The sequence below is a fragment of the Apus apus genome, chromosome 11, assembly GCF_020740795.1.
Source record: "Apus apus isolate bApuApu2 chromosome 11, bApuApu2.pri.cur, whole genome shotgun sequence".
Taxonomy (NCBI): Eukaryota; Metazoa; Chordata; class Aves; order Apodiformes; family Apodidae; genus Apus; species Apus apus.
In genome coordinates, this window is record NC_067292.1 from 9,048,730 (window position 1) to 9,072,295 (window position 23,566).

Sequence of the window (23,566 nt, forward strand, 5' to 3'; positions counted from 1 at the left end):
CTTCATGTCCCAAAGCTGGAATAAAACAATAATTCAGTCTCAGCTAACAACAAATATAATAGAACAATCACCCAGAAGAACTGGGATAAAATATAGCCACCAAAGTAAAAGGTTGGAATGTATTTCTTATTGCCCCAAGAAAATTATCTCATCAGTCTGAAAACTAGTCAATCATTCCTATCAATACTAGAGTTCTTAAAAATCATCAGAGAAGCATGGTGAGTTTTTTGTTTTGGACTGGACTTGATCCTCTCCAACAGTACCTAAGTTTAAACTAGTAGCTCTAGTGTGAGTATTCAGGCCATTAACAAACACACAATTCCAGATTGCAGAATCCAAAAGCATGGAAGGTTGTCCTTTGTGCAGGTTTAAAAACAAAAAGCTTTCCCATAGTATACCCATTGGAAGTTTCTTAGTCCAACAGTTTTCTTTTTTGGTCTGAGAAAGCCTTTTTTCTTTAAAAAGGGAAATAAATGGCAAAGTTCCCCAGTCTCTTATATCGCTCATAATGAATGTCAATTTATTCCAGGGGATTTTGGATTTGTAAGTAGCTATGGGGAATGCCTGAGATCTCCCTTCTTAAAACCCTGGCAGTACATCAACCACAGAAGCAGACTAATGATAGGGTGAATGGGAAATTACTTTCAAATCATCTCCTGCCCCTTGTGTCATTAACACCTAACCTAATATTCTGGATTCATGTACTTAGGGGTTGGGAGGGAATAAAATGAGAACCTTTTGCTCTAGCATTTATAAAATCAGATACAACAGTGACTGTTATGGGGGCTCCCTATACCAGTAACCATCACCATGTGGTCTCAGTACTCATTTGGAACAAAAGAATGCTTTGTATCAGTTAAGCAGGTAAGACGTGCCTCAGAAATGGGAAGAGAAAATGAAGAAGAGATGCCAAGAAAAGAGTTCAGAAATAAATACCTAGGACAGGGGAAAAACAAAACTGACAGCTCTTTCTCAGCTGTATTACATCAGTTTTACTGTCATGTAGCTCACTGAAATACTTTGTGGTCCAGCGCTGGAAAACAAGATTGAGGCCATGGTATTTTGAAAATATCCACCACTATTGTGGGCAGTCTAGTCACACTGGAACTCCTGACATTCTTAGTTGTCCAATTATGAGCAAATGGCAGAGACATTCAAGATTTCCATTTGAGACAGTAAGAAAGATCCCAGAGAGCTCACACATAGAATAGTGGTTATAAAGGAAAGACAGGCTATAGCATTTTACACACCCTTTCAGACCTAGGCACATATGGGGAAAGCTTTGCAGCTAGCCACAGTGAAGTGATTTTTCAGGGAAAGGAATCTGGAAAATCTTGGGTCCTCAAAATCAACATCCACAGTATCTACTGGGAGTAAGACCAGACTTCCCAGTGAAGCTATATTCAAGGAGAGATTTCTATCACACATGTATCATATTGCCCCAAGATGGAAAACATCAGTGCTATTGTCATAAACCATAGTCTAGTTCTGGCAGGAAGAACATCAACAAGTGGTGGATTGAATAAGAAAAATGTGGGATAAGTTCTTTTGAGAGAAGGAAATCTGGTTCTTTGGTATCACCTCACACATCCAGTTTCCTAACCATGGTTTCAAGACATTATGGTAATAAAAGAGTAACAGTACCAGTCATTGTGTTGAACCCTAGCTCCAATATTGCTAAAAGGCTATTTATGGTATCACAGTAAACAACCACAGCTTGACAAGCTGTGGGTGCATTCATAGAGATGATTCTTACACAACAGTACAGGCTTAGCAACAGGTGATGTGTGCATACACATCTATAAACACAGCTCTGTAAAGGAGGTACCTTAATGTAGAAAGAAAAAAACAAAAGGAGGAATTAGTTTCATTCTATATCCCTACAATTCAGTTAGTTTTTACCTTGCATAGTTATCTTGGCTTTCAGAGACAAAATAGTTACTTCCTTAGCTTACTCTGGGAGCTTAATTTTAGCATTTAAGAAGCAAAACACTGACATTAAAGTATTCATTTAATGTGCAGCTACCATGAAATTCAGCCTAATGGGAAAGAACATTAACTATTTAAAGTGTATCTCAAAAGTATGAATATATTTGCCTATTTCTGTGTGTATCGGTCAACCAGAATCACCACATGAAAAAATGCATTCTTGTATCTATCTTCCTCTCTCTTTCTCCCCCTTTCTTTTTCTTGCACTCTCTTAATTTGACTGACAGTGATTTTTCGCTGTTAAATCCTCTGGAATCTGAAGTAGAAGCACTGCTAGGTCTTAACAAAAGCATTGTACTACATGTACTCAAGGGAAGCTACCCTGAGAAGCAATGCATGGATTTGTTCCACTTGAGAAAACAAGCTAATATTTCCCTTGCTGTAAGAGATCAAATGTATAATCTTTGCTCAAGAGTTAACCATACATTTCTCAGAAAATACACTCAGCAAAACAGTGTAGACCTGTAGCACTTACGATGTTCTTGCTTTTATCCACTATTTGTCCAGTCCTCTAGCCAACCAATGAGCATAGAAGCTTACATGCATACAAAGATTTTATCTATCTTTCAGTATCTCTGATTACCTCTGTGCTTTTAAGGCTGTATTATCTATCTAAAGACTTTCCTGAAACTATGACAAACTAGTATTACAGGCTAAAATTCTGCTTCCGGTTTAAACATACATTTTCATGGGAACCAAAGAATTTGCCCCACTGAAGACAAATACAGTCATAACCTGTGCAATTATTGCTCCCACTTCCAAGGGTTACATAACTGGAGTCTTTTATACCAAAGAAATTGTCTTTTATGTCACTTGATACTTCTCTTTTTGTTATCAAAGTAATTAAACACTGCACAAAACCTTAAAATAACTCTGTCATGAAGACCCTACTTATGGCTTATATTAAAAGGAGACAGGTTAATGTTTGTTCTAAAAGCTGCACTACACAGATAATCCCACAGATTGCCTTTCTATTAAATACCACAGGCCATTAGGATTAATAATCTCCATCACCATGCAGTTTATATAAGGTCACGTAGGTAATTCTGCCTATGGAAAGTTCTCTCTAGGTAATCCTGTCTAGAGTCAGCCAAGATGCTTAACATAGTCTTGTCACAAGACTGTTGAGGAAAGTGTGTTTGAATACTATCCAGACTTGGATTTTGGACAGTTCTTGTAAGAAAAGCAGATTTTAAGGAAGAGATGGTACTTTTACTTGAACAGCTATTACATTAACATGACAGTGCTTGAAATAACGAAGTGACAACAGTCACTGAAAATATTAAATTTTAACCTAATGAGTGCATTCTTTTGTTTCCATTCATTCCGAGTTAAATCCATTAAATGTGCTTTTGAAGTTACACCAACTGAAGAAAAGGAATTTGTCATTTCATAGTCTCCTTGCAAATTTGTATCCAGGCTTATCCTAGTCCTTGCAAACAGTTTCAGTGAAGGTGTACAGACCCTCTAAATTCAGGCTTACATACTATAGATTGTCAGTGGAGACAGGTACTTGGAAAGGTGATTTCATAGAGATTCAACCTGTCCCATAGCTGCATCCAGTCTCTTCTTACTGCCCAAATGGGAGACCTAACTTCTTTGTCCATGTTTTCTTTATAAATAAGTAGTATATTCCAGCTTTTTGGCACATTAACTTTTCAAAACATGAATTAGTGGGAAACTACGTGCAGTAGAGTTGAGAATAAGATGAAAAATACAGAGCAAATAGAAAATGGTCAGCAGGGCCAGGGGGCATAAAGCCTCCTTGAAATCTTAAATTCAAATATGCCTTAAATCATGACTGAGATGATTTGGTTGATTTCATCTAAGTGGCTAACAGAAGAGGCTTGTTCATATCATTACGTTGCAAGAGAAGTGTTCATGGCTCCCAGGCTTTGTTCCAGAGAGAAAAGTGGCAAATAAATGCGTATTATATATAAATATATAAGCAGGGTAGGAAAAAAAATATGTTATGGTAGACAACAAAATATTCTCCTGATCTATCTTACTAGGCATCATTGGAGACTCTCATAAACAACAGTAATTTACAGAACTATTAAATTATGTTTATAAATGAATGAAACCCTGAAGACATGAGGAGGGAGGTAGAAGTAATCCCCTCAACCCTTCTGCATTGAGAGCCAGAGAAATGCACAAACCAGTGAAAGGAAGACTAAAGAGTTCAGGATCTAACTTAGATGGTGCTTCTGGCCTAAAGCACTGGTAAGTCGTTCACCATCACTGTAACCCTGCACTTGCCTTAATAGTTGCATGGGAAAAAAGATTCTTTGCTAGGAATGGAGCATTCTTTTATAACAAACTTAAGTGCAATTACAGGGATAGCCTTTGTTTTCCATGGATTCAGCTGTCTGGCCCCAGGAGTGCTGGATTAATTTAAACATTATTTATGTGTCTGTTTGGGAGTTGGATCTGCTTGGTGTTCATATGGGAGCCCTGCTACTGCAGTGTGGCTCTCCAGAGTTCTGTCAACCATAGATGTTTGTGCATCTGCTCTAGAAACAAGGCCTGGGGACCAATCCTGTGTCTGCTCTAGGGCCAAGGTCAGGGTACCGGTTCTGCTTCCAGGATAAAATTGTTGTGGGGAAGGTTTTTATTCACACAGCGTGCTTGACACCATGGCCATAAGAAGCTGTAGTGACTTAACTTGGGGATTGAGTTCTCTACTAGCTGAGGAACAGGAACTTTCAGACTGGCATTGCTTTCTGAGTGTCTCTGCTAGTGAAGCAGCAAGTCTGCTACTAATAACAAAAACAACCATTCTGGGGATTCTCCCAGGAAAAAGAAATGTCAGAACTGACACAATGTTTCCAGTAATAAGCTGTGTTGGCAAAATTCTTGCAGATGTCACTGAAATGTAAATTAACTCCACTGACTCAGGGAAGCAATCTCCAGAAGAAAGAGACATAGAACTTATTTGCATTTAGCAGGGGATTACAAATATCATTGCTCTCTCTCCTCCCCTCAGACTGAAACTGTTGGCTCAGTGGCAGCAGTGCAGAGATGCATTAATACCAAGAGAGTGAAGTGTGTATCCCTCTACTTGTCAGCCAGCTCTTTTTCACACATAACTTTCCTACAGGGATGCTGATTCTCAATACTATAGTATATGATACAGTGCACCAGAAACATGTAGAAGTACATAACTGGTACAAAAAATAAAGTGGTCAGTCAATGAAAATACAGGACAGATTCATCACTTCAGTAAGATACAGTGAGGTCAGTCCAACAGCTTTTGTTGGGCTCCAAGCATTTTCTTGCCCTTAATACTATGCTGAAGATAGTAATCGGCATGGACTTTGCAAAGTACTACATAAAGTCTGTTCTGGAGATAGTCCATAGAACATGGGTTAACAAGGAGGACAAAGTTTACGTAATTATAAAAATGCATGAGTGACACAGGTATAGGGCAACATCTTAATTTTTCTTGTCTGGAGAAAGGAATCATCATCAGGATAAAAACAAAAAATACAAAGATAGTACAGGGATGTTACTTATATTTCCCACTTTTTAAGGAATAGGAAGCAAAATATGAAAAATCTAACAGATGTGATATAATTGCACCATAAATAATAAAAAGCATAGTAATCCTCAGTGCAGAAGAGATAAAAGCATCAAGAAAACAAAACACAAACCAAGTTTCTAGAGTCTCCTTTTTCCTAATTTTTCTCTTCATGTAACCCATGTACTATTCATTAGAAGTAATTGCTTAGCTTACGGAAACAGTGTGCTGGTAATTAATCCCTCTTCCACAGGTCATAGAAAGCGAAGAAAAAAATACGCAAAATTAGAATGGGACTTAACACAGAGCATAAAACAAATAATGTGCTGCAGAAAGTGTCAGTTGTGTTTAATTTAAATCACAAGTCAATTCAAGGAAGAGCGGAGTTAAGGTATTGCCCTTTTGGTGGCTGACTTACGACATACATTCAGTTAACGTGGCACTCAGATGCACTCGTGTGTCAGTTCAGATCCTCAGTGCAACCCTCTGTCCTCAGAAGACTGCAATGCAGTTTGAACTTCTGGCCCTTTCAGTAGGCACACAATAAAGTGCTCTTCTGACAAAACTGGATCATACTTACACTAATAGAGGTCAGCATGGGATTTCAAGACTGAACAAGCCAAAAAAAGGGGTCACAGCCTTGTTGAATTGTTTGGTGCTTGAGAAGTTGACTTGTCTCCCGAGAGATCCTACCATCATAATGATTTGGTGTTGGGTAACATGCCATTCTTTAGCACTAATACCACATCATCCCTTTGAAAAGGAAGCAAGCATTTAGACTTTGGATGCCAAGTTGCTGATACATCATCTTTTCTGCCAGAACAGAAAGAACTACATTGGATGTACAGGCCATGGATTTCCAGCCATGCAGCTGTCCTTTGCACTGCAAAGTCCAGCGAGCACCATATCCTCCCCACTGTGTAGAGCACTATTTTATCCTAACAGGGTGCTAACTGAATGCAAAATAAGGCCACAAATGTTCCTTCTGTAACCAACCAAAAGTCACATGACCTGCTAAATAGGGAACCACAATGCCCTGCCACATGTTACTGCAAAAGACAGGGCACCTGCAGCATCAGAGTTCTAGGAGGATAGTTCTGCTCTCAGTCCACTCCCTTTAGCAGTTGTTTCATCCAAGCGAGAAGGCAGGAGATGGGTGAGAAACCTGCCTCCTCTTGTCTCCTCCACAGTTATGAAGGACAGGCAAACTGGCATTCACCAAATGCACCAAACATGCCTTAAAGTCAGCATCATTCCTAACACTTTATGGAAAAATGATAACTTTGCTTCACTTTGCTAAGTTGCAGTGAAAAAAGCCTAATTTCATCAGTATAAATTGCCAACAAGGATGAGAAAAGCTCTCTTATTAAAGGATGATAAGTGAAAGCTGAGATTAAGGTTGACATTATGCAAATTGATTTCATATTAATCTTGATTTGGGATCATAGCACAGCAACTATTGGTGATAATATATGTATATACACATTTTTAGTAGCCAGTCATGGGTTTTGTGGGTTTGATGTATTCATATTAAATGATCATAAGAATCCAAAGGACAGTGTTTATACAGTAAAAGAGACTAGTGAAATATTCCATTAATTCAAATACCTCCATCACAAATGTCACCACATCCCTACCATAGAAAGAGGTTCCACACAAATGTTACAGACATACCTATGGGGCCCACAGCTGCAACCCATTCCTCTGTCCCCAGGCCTTTGAACCCCAAATTGCACACTGCAGCCAGGACTGCTTTGTGTGTCATCCTAAAGAAGCCACATCTGAAGCAAATGTGACAGATCAACTACGTGTTATTCCAAGGCTCAAGCACCCTTCTCCCACATGGATTCTTGTAACTCAATACCAGGAATTCATGTCAAATATACTGTCTTTATGGAACGTATTAATTAGAATTAAAAAATGTTACTTCAAGATTATGAATAATCTTGAAGTTAGATTTCTCTGCTTCAAATTGCTTTTAGAGTTTGCAAAAAATAAATTAAGATAAAAAGCAATTTGCTAAAATTCCATTGGAAAAAAAAAAAGTAATTGAAAAAATACAACCATAACAACAACAACAAAAAAAGAAGTATATTTCTAATCTAATTCAATAAGCTTGCAAGTAAGTGTTATATTTATGTTCCTAACCTATTGATGCTTGCAGGGATGAATAATTCATCTCATCTCCTACCTTGATCATTATGCATGTACATTAAACTTGCACATGTAAAACTGGTATGAATGCAGTTTTGAAAAAGACAGCATTCCCACAGCACATCTTACTGACTTCCTGCTCATTTGGAATCCTGCCTCTGTGAACTATCTGCTTGTTTCTGTTTTCATGTTTGGGAGTAACTAAGAGATGAGCAGATAACTGAGCCAGTGCACAAAATAATTTGACTGGACACTGTATTGATTTCTTCTTTAATGATTCAGAAACTGGAGTTGGTGAAGACTTGTTTGGAAAGAGTAGTAGTAGTACTTAGAGAGTTAAAAAAAGAACTCCTGTGCTAAATTAAGCAGAGGAAATAGGACCATAATTCATACCATCAGTAATCATCTTGACACATATTGTAAATTAATGCATTATACACTGTTCATTACTTTTTATCTCAGCAATTTTCTAAGGTTGATATGTATATGTTTCTCTTTGCAGCTTTTTTGGGTAATCAAACATGGATAAAGGGCAGTATGAGGAATAAACACATGCATTATTAGGCTCTCTATAATCTTGCTTCACAGACATGGTTTATTTCCAAGTAATATGGCAGAACAGGAGCAGTGACTTTCCTTTCAGAACCAAAAAGCTTCCTGAACAGTCTTAGCACTTCCTGAATCAACAAGGTTGCCCATACCTTCACAAGCATTCAATGCTTGCAAGCTCAGGTGTATTGTTAGCAATGAAGTCATCTGTTTTTATCATCAACCCTGTCTTCGTTGGCCCAACCCTAAAATCTGGTATTTTAGGAAACTGTGCAGCAGCTGCTAGTTAGAAAAATCTGTGATCTCATCCCCAGAGGGACTTAACAAGATAGTATTAACAAGTGACACAGTAAATACAAATGCATCAATTATTTTAATAATCCAAACAGCATGACATTTCTTGTATCATATGTTGCCAGCACAAGGGAGATCAGAGGATATAAAGTGAAAGTCCTTGCAGAGTATGATATTCAGTACAGGCTTTAGAACAAATTGTAGTAGGACAACATGCACAGACTGAACATTGTAAAGCTGTAGATGCAGCTCCATAAAACACTGGTTCAGACATTCACACCAGAATTGAAGTACTAGTGTATCTAGCTATCTCATTCAGATATTCATCCACATAGGAACAGGTGCATACTATTTATGAATCCAAGTTTAGTATTCTCTTTGGGATGGTGATAAATTCTTCCAATGTGAACTTTTTACATCACCTTCACATTGAAGCACATTCCAAGTTCTCTTTTATTGTAATGTAATATCTACCTTATTGCTAGGGAAGAAGTATGTTTAGTTTATTTAAATAGAAGCACCGTAATTGGCCATATTGTGTGAATCCTCTTGGCCTCATTATGAACCTAAGAATGTAACTCTCATCTGTCAGCACCTAGTTAAAATTAATAACTAACACAGATAAGAGGAAACTGAAGAAGGGGTTCCTTTTTTTTTTTTTTGGTGATTCTTTTTTAATTTCTTCATCAGCAACTGTAAAAGTCCATGCTGTTAGTAGATATGTAGATGAAAATCCATGTGCAGTCACATGTGATCAGGATAACTGGGGACAGAATAACTTTATTTTCTGTTACAAAGTTGTTTATATCTTTCTCCGTATCTTTCTCCGTGTGCGTGAAAGGGAACAGAAGAGGATTTTACATCAGCCCAGATACTATCTTCTTCACTAAGAACCCCATGGCTTTAAAAAAAAAAAAAATTAATCTCCTTATCCAGTAGATAAATGGGAACAATTTAACAGACACATTTCTACTATGAATATTAATAGAAAAGAGGTAGGATTATTTGCATTCAGGCATGTTAGGAGTTAACAGCAGGGTCTAGGAGACAATCAAGGCTCTATTTCTGCTGCAGTAGTGGGTTAATAGTCACAGGACGATCATTCTGCCTCATCCAAAATAGCAAATTGCATCCAGAGATCAAATCAGTTATCTGATAAACTGCAAGAACAATGGCTAGTGACCTTTAACATTAGACTAAACATACAAAGCACATCTCTCTGATGTGAACATCACTACTGCAAGAAGGTGGAAGCATTAGAGATTTTAAAGAAAGTTATTTTCCCCCCCAGTTTTTCAAATAGTCATGTTTGAGTAACTCGGTTTCTAGAGATCTTTCAGTGTCCTTGAATTTTGGTGACACTTTAAAAACAAGACTATGTGATTGAAATCATCCCAAGAATCAATATCTGGTTTGCTATTATTGACATTACTGCAGCTGTCTAAGCAGAAGTCCTAGTCCTATTCAGATTGAATTCTGAGGGAATGAAATCGCTTCTAAATGTATGAGGAAACTTCTTGATTTATGCAGGCAGATACTGCTGTAGCTTTCCCTGATACAAATGATAATGGAAGTCATACTATAGGATTTGTATACTCTGTGACATTAACACCATAATTCATATGAAAGTGTATAACAACACTGCAAAGCCATTTTCATTATTAAAAAAAAATTCAAGTCACCTTGAAAGAAAGACCAAGATATATCACATCTGATAATCACCTAGCATTTGTTAACAGGTTTCTGTCTTGGCACCCAGTTTCTTACACAACTAGCTAGATTAGAATTTTTGTTGTTGTCATTATTTTCTAAGTAGTGAATGTCAATCATTCCTCTACATAATATTTTTTAGTAGGTTACTACTGTTTAAGACTGGAGATGAGGACAGAAAAAGAAACTGGATTATTTTGATAGGACAAGTCTTAAATAAGAAGCAGCACATGGCCACAAACACTCTAGAAGGAGTGTTTGAGGCATATGTAAGGTAGATATGATTCCTGAAGATCCGTTAGTAGTTCAGTCTCAGAACTTTGTTGCAGATACTAGATTATCTGTCTTCCCAAGTTTCACATCATTTGAGCCAGTTAATGATTGCTGAAAGATGCTAGTTAATAGAACCAATTCAATTGTTCAATGCAACAAAAGGAAAATACAAAACTTCATAATTTAAAAAGTCTTATAAATTTGAGCCAATTTAATAATAATGAGAAGTGGCTGATTTACAGACTCATAAATGAATATAGTGGGCAGAAGTCTGCTGCTCACCACTGTTATTGGTAGAGCTAAGAATTTTCACTGCCTTGTCATTTTTTCTGTAGAGGTGGGAAGTAAAGTCTATGAAGAAAGTTTCGGCTTTGAGTTCCACTCCCTCCCAATATACATTTTGTTTGCTGCATGGGCTACATCTTCCATGAGCCCTGCTCAAAGAGGAAGATACCTCTTTAGGTCACATTAGATACAGTTCAGACCGAGCTCAAGCTCCTTGAAGAAAAAACATGAAACATCTACATCACAGTTCAAGCCAACAGAATGCTGAGGTAAAATATACAATTATTTGCCAATTACAATTTTTCAAACCTTCCCCTTTCAGAACAAAAAGAAAAAATATTAAATTGCTACATTTTTTGGAACTCAATGATCTTTAAGGTCCCTTCCAACTCTAACCATTCCATGATTTTTTCCAAATTCTGTATGAGAAGCTTTTGTTCAAAAATCCCAGAGTTTCTCACAATAAAAAAACAAACAAACAAAAACACATTGCTTTTGCCCCAGTCAAGTCACTACTAGCCTAAGATGGATCTGAGCTTATGAAGGTAACTTTACTTTAAAGGGTACAATAGAATTCTCATCATACTTATTTCCAAGCCCTAATAAAGAGTTTCTGAGAGAAGTAATAGATTTGGGGCCTGCTTATAAAATGTTATTAGTTCAAAGTTGCTTGTATATGAGAAAATAGGGGAAAAAAATATATTGTCCATCACAAAGTGGGCTGTTATACTTCCAGAGTGATTTGTTTCACTGCAGTGGTATTTATCATGTTGATAAAATAGAGCATGGATGTGAAAATTGGAAGATTTTTCCTGTTAATTTGAAACAGCACCTATACATGCTGCTGTGACATCAACATAATACCCTAAAGCCACAGCGTCTGAAAAGATTTATTTTCTGAGCCCTTATGCAGACACATTCTCTTTGCTTCTGACAGTCTCAATTTGCAAGCTGCTGGTGATCCAATCTTACTCATTCTGGCTCTATAATAAGGATGTCAATGCAAGAAGAGAAAAGTCATTATCTGATAGCCACCAGACATGATAAAAAGGTAGAGTTAGGTATCTCAGAGGAAAGGCCACCCTTTCTTCCTTGGATGAGCTTCTCAAGGTCACGGGTGGCTTTTCTACCTGTAAGTATGTTCCAAATTCACTTCAAGCTGAGTGCATCAGATAAAACTGACATGTCCTTACCACACAGTATCGTATTCTGAATAAGGTTTTGATTTTTTCAAGTGAAGAGTTTTAATTATTATTAGTACATGTATATGCAGTGACAAAGATCAAATAGGCAATGTGAGCCACAGAGAAACTTAGCCTAAATGTATAGATCCTGCTTTGTTAATCACATTCATAGGGGTTTGGATAATCTGAAGTACCTCCCTCAGTAGGAACAATCAGACAAGATTAGTTAACCATTTGTATAGAAAATAATAGTGAGTATTATTTGGTTTTAGGAACTGTTTAAATGTCACAGTTGCAGCAACTGACAGCAAACATTTGTTTATTCATTGACTTTGCCAAATAACTTCTGAGTACCATTCCAGAAGATAAGCTACCATCAAGCACAAGTTAATGGGCACTCAGAAAGTGGCTTAAATAATTTCAGCTGCAATACACATGAGCTAAACTAGATCAACCAATCTTTAATCTATGATTATGAACACCATACTATGCCTTTTACCAGCCACATTACGGTAAAAGTTTGAAGCAATCCCTATGTGATTATTATTGACCTACAAAGCCCTTTCTTCAGTGACCAATTTTCTATCTTCCATACTTCTACTAATAGCTACAAAGTCTCTGTACTTACTCAGTTGTCAAGTCTTTCTGGGTTCCTAGTTATTCCTACCATAATAAGTTGCCATCACAGCTGCTTTATATCTTATACGTTGGAGCACAACTATAGATGTGCCAAGATTAATCCTTCAAGAAGACAAAAAAGATTGAAAGAAGCTATTTGAGGAATCATAGAGAACACAGAGGAATAAAAACTTTTTCCATTTAAAATTGGCAGGTTGTTTCCACAAAAAACCAACCAAACAAACAAAAAGTTGAACAAACTATAAATGTAAAACAAATACAGGCCAGATTTTTATCTGAAGCCACTCCTGAAGTACACTCGGGATAACCAAAGTAAGTCCCATAAGCAGATGTCATCCTGGCATTTATCTAGCATAAGTGGAATGTTGGGATGTTTCAACCTTCCTCCAGATCCAGATGGGAAAGATCTCAATCTCACAGATGTTTTTTTTTTTTTAAAAAAGGTAGAAAAAAGTAACTCTTTTTTTTTTTTAAAGATTTAGCTCCTGTGAGGCCTTTGCATTCAATGACTATTACTCCGCTTGCCCTTGCTACAGTCATTCTCTGCACAAAGCTACTGCCTATGATCCGAACCTTTTTCAGCTTGTTTTTGTACTCTTTTTGTGACCTCCTGCATGGGAACTACAGAAATAACCAGTGTGACAGCAGCTGTAGCCAGAGGCTTATTTCACACAACAGCAGCAAGTGCAGAATCCAATTGGTCACTCTTGGCCAGACTAAATAATCTTTGAACAGGAACCATTCATAAAGGCAGAATCAACAAAGCCTTTATCAGTTCCACTGATTTACTTACGTCTGTGCCTCTCTGGGACATCTCAAATCCTTCTTGCCATCAGTTAGACTCTTCCCTTTGATAAAGAGACTGCATATTCCAACATTCTCAAGTAAGAGTTATAAAAATAAGGATATAAGGAACATGTTTTAAATTGCTTAGGTGTTTGAGGCACTTGTTGGGATTATTTAAAATCTATGCACTGAGCTTCCCACTCATTGCCAGTCCTGTACACTTATACAATATAGTATATTTAAAGGTAATATGAGGTGCTAGATCACCAAACAACTTGCACTATATCAAGGTATACAGCTTTAGTTCAACAAGTAATCACTAAGCCCATCCTGTCCCCAGGCAAGGCTTAACTGAGACTGACAGGGACATAGATGTGTGTATGATTTGCACACTAAATCCTTCCAGTACGACACATCAGCACTTCATGAGTTGCTCATCCACATTTCAGCCTGGGAAACAAAACTCCATGTCTCATCCTCTCCACCAGTGATAACATGAATTATCAGAAATTTTAAACCAGGGGAAAAGATTTGCTTATCTTAATAAGATCCAGGCTTAAAATCATCTCCAATTTTTAAAGGGAACAAAGAAAACCCTATGTATTACAGACACTGTTGTGGCTTCACTGGAGCATATGTGCCTTCACAAAAAAAAAAAAAAAAAAAAAAAATCTTTATGGTTGGAAAGGATCTCTGAGATTACCAAGTCCAACCATCAACACCCCACAATCTTGGCCACTAGAGCATGCCTTCAAGTGCCACATCTTCATGTTTCTTGAATATCTCCAAAGATGGTGACTCACTCAGCTCTCTGGGCAGGATGTTCCAGTGCCTGACCACTCTTCCAGTATAGAAATTCATCCTGACATTTAATCTAAACTTTCCCTGCTGCAACTTCAGGCCATTTCCTCTGGTCATACCATTATTTGCTTGGGAGAAGAGGCCAACACCCACCTCCCTACAACCTCCTTTCAGGTAGTTATAGAGGGCAATGAGGTCTACTCTCAGCCTCCTTTTCCTCAGCTTAAACAATCTCAATTCCTTCATACCATCCACCAAAAAAGTCAAGTTGTACTATGCCTCCTTCAGTTACAAGTTGCTCTGTTGAGATTCAGAAGCACTAGGTAAAATAATATGATATTTAAGGGATTCTGCAGGTGGATAATTTATTGTCTAACACCAAATGGATAGTGTAGGCAATTTTCCACTAGTACTCTCATTCCAAATTAAGTGCTCACTCAGCCATATGTGCCCCTTGCATCATATTCACAGCTGCAACAGCCAGCATGTTCCATTTGTGCCATGTCTGGTTAGTTACACTACTCCCATCACTGGATAAAACCAATAGTTTGTGCATCCAATAGAATTCATAAGATTAGATATAAAGCATTCATATTTATGCATGTATTGTTTACAATTTACAGTTTCATAGAAAAAATACAACTTACCTCAAAAAAAAGTTATCACTTTGCTATTGCTGTTACATTTATAGGCTTTCTATAAATTTGCAGATACTTCTATTTTGAATTAAAAAACATAGCATTTTTATATACAGCAATGTACGGTTTATCAAAAGAAGAGATATTTGGATAAAAGGAGAAAAAATTATAAGACATTCCTTTGCCAAAAGTGATGTGAATATCTTTTGGCACCAAAGAATTCAAACCCAAAGAATTTATATCAACATAGTGTCTCATTCTGTAGATGTTAGACACTTGAGCAATTCCCATAGTAGTCAGTCTGTAAAGTCTGGATGACTTGACTCACAGTATCAAATTGAAAACACCACCATAAGAGAAGTTTATCAGCTGCATATTGTTTTAGGCACGAGGCTAAGGGGAGTTATTCATTCCTTCTAATAAGAGCACTATTGCAATATATCTTGTCTTTACCAGACACTGGGTTCAATTAGACTAAGAGCAAAAAACAGAAGAAAGATTCATGATAGTGAGAAACAAGAGATACAACTGACAAGATTTGGAACAGCTAAGGAAGCCCTAAGAACATGCCAGATAAATGAGCTGTCTTGAAGTAAAACTCAAGTACAAGTGGAGATTATAGAGTGAGTACTTTCTATTTGAAGTCACTGCTAACCTGTTAAATTGCTATCAAGCAAAATAGGACCTAATATTATTGCTCACACTGGGTGGCACCTCAGGAATCTCCAAAATAGTCTATGTGTTAAGATACCAGCTGGCTTCCACAGCTAAACAATACACAACAACAAAAAGGAAAACAAACAGACAAACAAACAAAGCTGTTCTTCTTTTCCTTAGATAGTCCCTTCCTGTTAAGAGGATCATTTAGAAGTTGTACACACTTCAAAAGATCTGAAAGTACTTTGCTATGGCTGCTTTTTTTTTCCCCGCTGAACTTGACAAGTTTATCACCGACTCTGATTTCAGTACTACTTGACTTCAGTTTGAAGACCACAAGCATGAAAGTGCGTGCAGCAACCTCACACCCCAGATTCATGATTTCATGATGGCAGCAAAGCTGATTCTTCCCTTTTATCTTTGCAAGTCAGCCAAAACTACCAATAAATTAACCAGCAGTACTTTCAGTTCAGGCGTCAATTCCCTGCAACTGTGATTTAAACTAGCTGGCACTGCTGAGATATTTGCATCTTTCAAAGGCAGAATTTGCAACAATCTGTATAAACAAGGCTATGGAAAGCCAGACAGCCAGACTGAGTACATGCTTGTTGGACACATTACCAATATAGTCTGTTTAAAAAAAACACTGTACAAATAAGAAACACTATTAGAATTTTGTAAACTTGGGGAAGTTTTGTAATAGTGCAACATTCATAATAGCAGCAGAATCTACTCCTCAAATATAAAACCCATTGGGAAAAACTTTTTGCACTTAGTAGTACAGGTTTCCATATCCTTTTGAGTGAACACTACAGAATCAGTTCAGTTTTCAGAAAATTCAGTTTTCTCTTCTGACATAAAATGCTTTGCAAATGCTCAGCACGTCTTGGCTGTCTATCTTAATTGCTCACAAAGGTTCTCAGCCAACAGTCGACTGCTTATAAAAAAGTAACAAAAAACCTACTATGTGCTAATTCCCCTGGGTATTCTCTCAATGTCAAGCATTAGCCAATGATAATATACATTAGCTTGAAGCCATCATCTTCTTTTTAATATGTTATGACTGCAAAACACTGAATGGTATATCCCAAAGGAAAAGAGTGGGGAAAACACTGCTGAAAACTATCTGCTAACATCTATCCATGTAAAAAGGATTTGCACTTCCAAAAGCACATATTCACTTTACAGATCATTCAAGAATAATATTTTTTAGCCTTAGTTTCTGTAAGAAACCAATTATTTATCCATTCAGCTGGCATATAGCCAGATACGTAATATATACATGCCGTATTTGAAAGCTAGTCTTGATATGTATGCATTTCCAATAATTTCTTGCATCAATAAAATTCCAGTTTACTTGGCACATAGCTGAACCTGAACAGCTAATGGGAGATTTCTTTTTAATTTGGGGAGGTGTGTCTGTGTGTTTGGTTTTTAATAAGCTGTGGATTAAGGATAGGAAAATGGGTGCTCATTACAATTTGACACTGTCCCACATGACATCCTGGTCTCCAAACTGAGAAGGCATGGATTTGACAGATGGACCACTCAGTGGATAAGAGATTGGCTGGATGGCCACACCCAGAGAGTTGTGGTCAATGGCTCAATGTCCAAATGGAGGCAGGTCACGAGTGGTGTCCCTCAGGGGTCAGTACTGGGACCAGTGCTGTTTAACATCTTTGTTGGAGGCATGGACAGTCGGATTGAGTGTATCCTCAGCAAATCCTGTGATGATATCAAGCTGTGGGGTGTGGTTGACACCCAAGAGGGAAGGGATCCAATCCAGAGGGACCTTGACAGGCTGGAGAGGTGGGCCAGTGCCAACTTCATGAAGTTCAACAAAGCCAAGTGCAGGTTGGACGAGGTTATGTGCAACCTGGTCTAGTGGTAGGGTTCCCTGCTTATGGCAGGGAGTTGGAACTTGATGATGTTTAAGGTCTCTTCCAACCTGAATGATTCTATGAATTTGTTTTCAAGACCTAGGCCCAATTTTGGTTACTTTTACTGCATGCCCCAACTTTTGTCCACAAATAAATATACGGAACCTTCTCCTTAAGCAGGGATTCTGTTTGCTTTCTTGAGATGCTGATTCATGCCACAAACTAGAGCACACCCAGTGCTACAAAAGGGTAACCTCTGTTTCACACTTCTCAAGAACTTTCTCTACAAAAATCTTGGAGTCTTTTCACTCCTAGTAACAAGACACAATTCTTCGGTTCTGCTCACAGCCCAGATTTTTAAATTTTCATGTTCCTCAGTCCACAGACTGAAGTTCTTTCAGCATCAACCAATTCATGATACAAAGAATCTTTCCAGGAATAAGCAAGCAAAATTACCATTATGCTACATACATCTACTCCAGCAGGATATTTGCCAGTAATAGGGAAATGACTGATGAATGACTCCCCCAGCATCAGTTACTAAGAGCTCCAGAAATCAGTCCATAAAATTGTCCATAAAAGCATGGAATTGTACAATGGATCTATCTCAGGCTGTCTCCTGGGGCTTTGAAAGCCCTACGTTTTGGCACCTGTAAAAACATACTTCATGAATGTCTCTTCACAACTGACATGTTCTTTCTGTCTCTACTGTATAGAAATTCACTTGAACCATAGCAGCCCAACCAGTGAATTCCCCAGCTACAGTGAAAACGGAAATGATACCAGTTTACTTGTTTCACCTCTTCTGGTGGCTGGAGTAGTGATTGGCCTTGTGCTATTTCTATCCTGTGTTACAATCATTGTTGGCAGTCTGCGAAAGGATGGACGATTAGGACACCCAGATCTGCGGAGAGATGCTGTTTATGGTAAGATGGCTAGTTATAGCAAGACAGTGCTTAACTTCTTTAATATCTGGTGCAACAGGCAGCAAAAAGCATCTGGCTGCTGCACATGGTACGAAAAAAAAGAATTTTAAGAATAGGATGAGCAGGTCACAGGCAGTTTAATGGCATCTTTGTGCAGGCACTGAATTCACATAACACAAACTCCATAGTTAATGGTTAGTATGAGCGAGGCCAATACTGACAGCATTTCATAAAGAGCTTATTCTCCCTTGATAAAGTACAAGACTTTTTCTCCAGTGCTGGACTTGTGATGGTTTATTTTCATATCCCATTATAGCTTTGATATAGCATATAATGTAATTTCTATTTGTTGGAAAGCTGAGGGTCTTCTCACTTCTGCAGTGTGCTAGAACAATGACTAGGCAATTACTTCTTTTCTGACCACAAAAATTAGTAACTGGATATAAACAGATCAGCAGGGCATCAAAATGGCATTACAACTGTCATTATCATTAAGGAGACTGGTTTGCTATCAAAAAAAGCACCTATTCCTATCCCCCTGCACTCCAACAAAAATCCCACACACTTTAAAAAGAACTTGGGAATATGAAGAAGTTGATTGTAGAATTATATTTTCGGCCCATTTGGGGTTTCCTAACCAGAAATTAAAAGCCACTTTGTCAAGGAAATGAAAGAATCTGATTATTTCTATATTTGAGGAAAAAACAGTTACAAAAAGTTACTATGTAAGTCTTCAGGTAATAAAAAAAACAAATGGTAACTGCATTAATGAATTGAGTGGAAGATCAGCAATTTTTGTCAACTATCCTACAGTTGCAGTTTGTTATAAGAGTACAGTTCTTTGCATATTGTTGAAGGTTTTTTCTTTATATGGAAGAGATAATAGAGACTCACATAAAAATGCACTGTCTCAAATCTTGATTTCACTGAGGCAAATCAAGTATCCACTGATGTCAACTGGACTTCATTTCATTACTTGACCCAGAAATTTTCAGGTCTAAAAGAAACACATTTCCTAGGATCTGTTTGGCCAGGTGGAGCCAGGAATAATTACTTTTTGCTTTTCCAGAAATATTTATCCAGATAAGTTAATAATGTCTGTGTTTTGGGAATAAATGTGAGACTTCAAAGGAAGTAAAATGCAAACTCCCATGGTAACATACAGAGGAAAAAATGAAAAAAAAAAAAAATCCAAAAACTAATGTCTATTATTGTAACATCTGCTTTTCCTACTTTTCAGCTGCTAAATTTGGAATTAAGTATTTAAACCCAAATTGCAGTTATTGTCTTACCCATGAACAGCAGTATTTTGGCATGATAAAATACTGACCATTAAGATTCAAACTATACATTTAAACATACTGCTACATTAATTTCAGCTCCTTAAAAACCCTGAAGCCAGGCAAAAACATAAAGGACCATTTTCAAATTGCTTGTTAGAAATAACAACGCTAGAAAAAAGGAAAAATAAAATAATGGTGATATTTTCAGAGAAATTCAAAAGAATAATCTTCAACTAAAGAAGTCTACCCAAGTGAAAATTTTACATTAGCACATGCCATCCCAATATCTCAGCATGTTTCCACTGGCCAGCATGGGAGCAGCAGGAGTCACAGTCAAATTGGCTTCCTTCACTTACCAAGCAAATGGAAAGCACAGTGCATGATAGACTGGATTAGGCTTGGTAAATTCCTCAAGAATAAATTGGCAGAGGTGAAAATTGCCAGAAGACAGAACAGGCAGTTCAAGCAAGTCCTTTGCCCTCTGTTGAAGGAGACACTAACTTTGATGTCACTTTAGAAGCTGGCTCTCCTCCCCAGGTACTATTTTAATCATTAGGTGAAAAGGAGCGTTCCCTTTATTTGCAAGACAGTTGCAGGGAGGCAAAGAAAGGACAGTGGAGATTGCTGCATTTCCACAATTCAGGACATACTTAGAGAAATTTACCCAAGAATGTTGAGCATTATTTAATTATCCTCAAAGACAGAAAACAGCACTAATTTTGTGGTATTTCTGTAAGTAGGGAGCTCTTGCATGAAAGGATTAAGGAAGTCCTGTTTTCCTGTTTTTCCCCCTTTTTTTGAGTGTTTTTATTCAGAACAGCGTTTTCTCAAAACACATTATGTACAATCAAACACCTAAGGCTCCTTTCAAAAACCTTCACAGAATTGCAAAGTTTCAATGTATTCCCCCCGGGAATTTCAGCAATCCTGCTAATGTCTGAAGCTGCATGCAGCAGAACTGATACTTGTTTTCAACCTTTGAGGCGCAAGAAGAGCTTTAGACATGTGCATCTTGTAGGGCAGCACTAAACACACAGTGCCTGTGCCACGACCTGAAAATCCATGGTTCATCTAGAGATGACACTAACCTGCTCTTAAAGGAACAGAAATGTCCTCTGAAACCTGATTGTTCCAGAATACCAATAATTCCTCTGCCCCAGATAGGTTTTATTTTCTTATTTACAACTATTTGTAAGTGGTGATATTGCCTCAGAATACACCGTGGAGAAAAAGAGCAACAAGTCTTAATTGCTTGTTTTCCAGCTCTAGATGGCTTCTCTTATGGTGGCTCTTTTGGAGAGCTGAGATCCACCTGCTTGGAGGAGTTTCCCCCAGCTTTTGATTTTGATTCCTATCTGGATACACTTTCTCAGGTCAACATCATGTATCCTGATGCACCTCCACGGTAAGTACTTTTATAAAATCCTGAGTGTTATAGTCCTGCACTTGCAAAGCCTGTTGAAGAAAACCACTAGACTTATACCTCCTACAAAAATGCAGGTCACACAAACTCTAAATACAAACTTTGTTTAGTTCGAGTGTAAGTTTAAGTTTTCCTTAGCAGAACATATCTTTACTAAAGAAAAGCATGTGTACAGCCAATTCTCATTTACTAATATTCACATTAAAATTTATCAGATTGATGGCATACTAATGAAAAACAAGTAAAATTACTTATGAATGTCTTTCTTTGAAAGAAATTATTCTACAAGTAAATTTTTCACTTCCAGGAGAAAAATATATATTTCTATCAAGAACTTTCAAGTTACATTTATTACTCACCTTGAGATTGTTCAGATCGGAATAGACAGAAAAGATGAAAGGGTGAGAAAAGAAAGAGGAAAAAAGTGCAAGAAACTTTTAAACCTTTCCGTATTTTTAGGGGTTTAGATGAAAAATCCCAATCAATTTACTCCCTATCCTATATTAGGGGCTAAGTACAAATTACTAGGTATGTCAGAATGATCTGTTTTGTTCAGTTCTGCTTTCTGATAGAATACTGTTTTTCTGTTTTCTCACTCCTACCATAGTTAAGTATTTTAGAAAAAGTAGCTTTGCAAATCATCAAAATCGTATTAAGTTTTACATCTTAGAAACACAACTGGGAGAAGAATTTAGGAAAAGTAGAATTTAGCTGATGGCTGAAAGCAAAGCTACATAGAAAGATATTTAAACTTACTCTTAATACATTATTTAGTGCATTGTAACCTTCTGTTTGGAAAAGCACTGGTTGAGAAACATTGTATGAGTACACTCATAATGTGAGAGCCTGAAAAATTTCTGTATAGCTATCTTTACACTCTCCTCCACAGCATAACACTAAAGTGTATTTTTTTCTAATTAGTAGAGCATGGAGATTATTTTGACTGATGGGTGCTAACAGCAGGAAGACTGTCAGACATGGCCTTGAGGCATAAACAAGATACATTTACCATTGTGCATTTAAAATATTAACTGACTGGGATCAATCTTGTTACATATGATTATGTTTTGAAGAGTAGGTTTACTGAAATGTAGCACTGGCTAAAGTAATGCATTTCATCCTTCTAATTCATGAGTGGACAATGTAATAGAAGCTAATAATGTAACTGTGCCATCAACAAAAGAGAAATAAGGAGCAGTGGGGAAAGAAACTGCATTGACAAATAACTCTGAAGACCTTACTTGAAGTGAAAGAATTCAGTGCATGAAAACTAGTGTCCTGCTACCACAAGCAGACGCAAAGGCATTGCCCTCATTTAATCACATTGTTCTGATACAGCTTGTGAGAGCCAACAGCATTACAGTACTGCATACTAGATGCTGCAGAGCTGAATATTCTTGAACATACCATTTTGCTAAAACTGTTGTTTCTGAAATTATTTCAGCAGAAAGCACAACACCTCTATTTGGCCAAAGGGGTGTTATAATCAGTCTGGAATGTTTTCATTAGATTTAACAGTTGGGCTTTAAACCATGAAATGCATGGAAAATGAATTTTAGTGGAAGGCTGATGAAACAAAGAGTTAGGAGTTTCTAAGGACTGCTCAGGACTGCCCAATCTCAACTCTACAATTGAAAGTCAAATAAAAAAAATACTACTTATGTAAAAGCTTTAATTGGGAATTAATTTATGAAAAATGCTTTGGGGTGTAAAAAACTTAGTTGCTTAGAGATCTAGATCACAAATTTATTTGAGGTTCAATTTTATTATCACCATAGACACTTCCACTAACCACTTTCTAACATTAGATTTTATGTTAGATTTAAAGGAATACCATGCACTGAGTTTTGTCATTACCTTGTCATAGTTGCAGGCTGGTTACAGAGAAGCCAGCTGGTCAATTTTTGTTGATAGCCCAAAATATATATTGCTTTATATATGCTATAAACATCCCTTTAGGATAATTAATGACTTTCTAATGAATCTCAGATTTGTGTTAGCATCTGTCAGATTGATTTTACAGGATGTGTAAAAGGGAAATGCAAAAACAAAATACAGTTGGTAGGAACTAAGCAGTTTCAAGATTTTAGGGATCTGTATTTTAGAGCCTATTTGTAACATGTGCAGACACTTGCAGCAGTAAGTTAGTATTTCACAGTCTGTGTTACCAGCAATAGCAAAGTATTTGTTTCTAAAAAACTTCAGTCTGAGAAAGGTGATGCAGGTGATATAGCAACAATTCTAGACCACAGAATTCTTCTCCCCCCAGGTTAGGAAACATGAACAAATTCAACCAGAACAAAATATAAGAACAATCTCCCTTCCCCAGATTAACTATTATAGTATACATGACTTTGAAAGAAATACTGGAAAGCCTGTAAATGAAATATTTACCTATTCATTCAACATTCACTGTGATAGTAAAATAATCTCATTGAACTTTTAGTATCTTTAAACCTTTAAGAAGAATAAAAGAAAAAATATCAATAATATTATTTGGCGTCTTTTGGAGCCTGATCACAGTGGCTGTAATTGTCATTTTACACATACCAAACACATGCTGCTGATGCTGTAT

At 37.2% G+C, this 23,566-nt stretch overlaps 1 protein-coding gene across 1 annotated transcript in view; it reads left to right on the plus strand.

Annotated features, from left to right (window-relative positions):
* The window catches only part of BEAN1 (brain expressed associated with NEDD4 1), a 46,448-nt gene that overhangs the window by 12,349 nt on the left and 10,533 nt on the right, over nt 1–23,566 (plus strand). The window contains exons 5-6 of the mRNA XM_051629782.1: nt 18,076–18,285; nt 20,832–20,973. Of these exons, the coding sequence (XP_051485742.1) occupies nt 18,076–18,285; nt 20,832–20,973 (352 nt within the window). The remainder of the gene's footprint in view (nt 1–18,075; nt 18,286–20,831; nt 20,974–23,566) is intronic.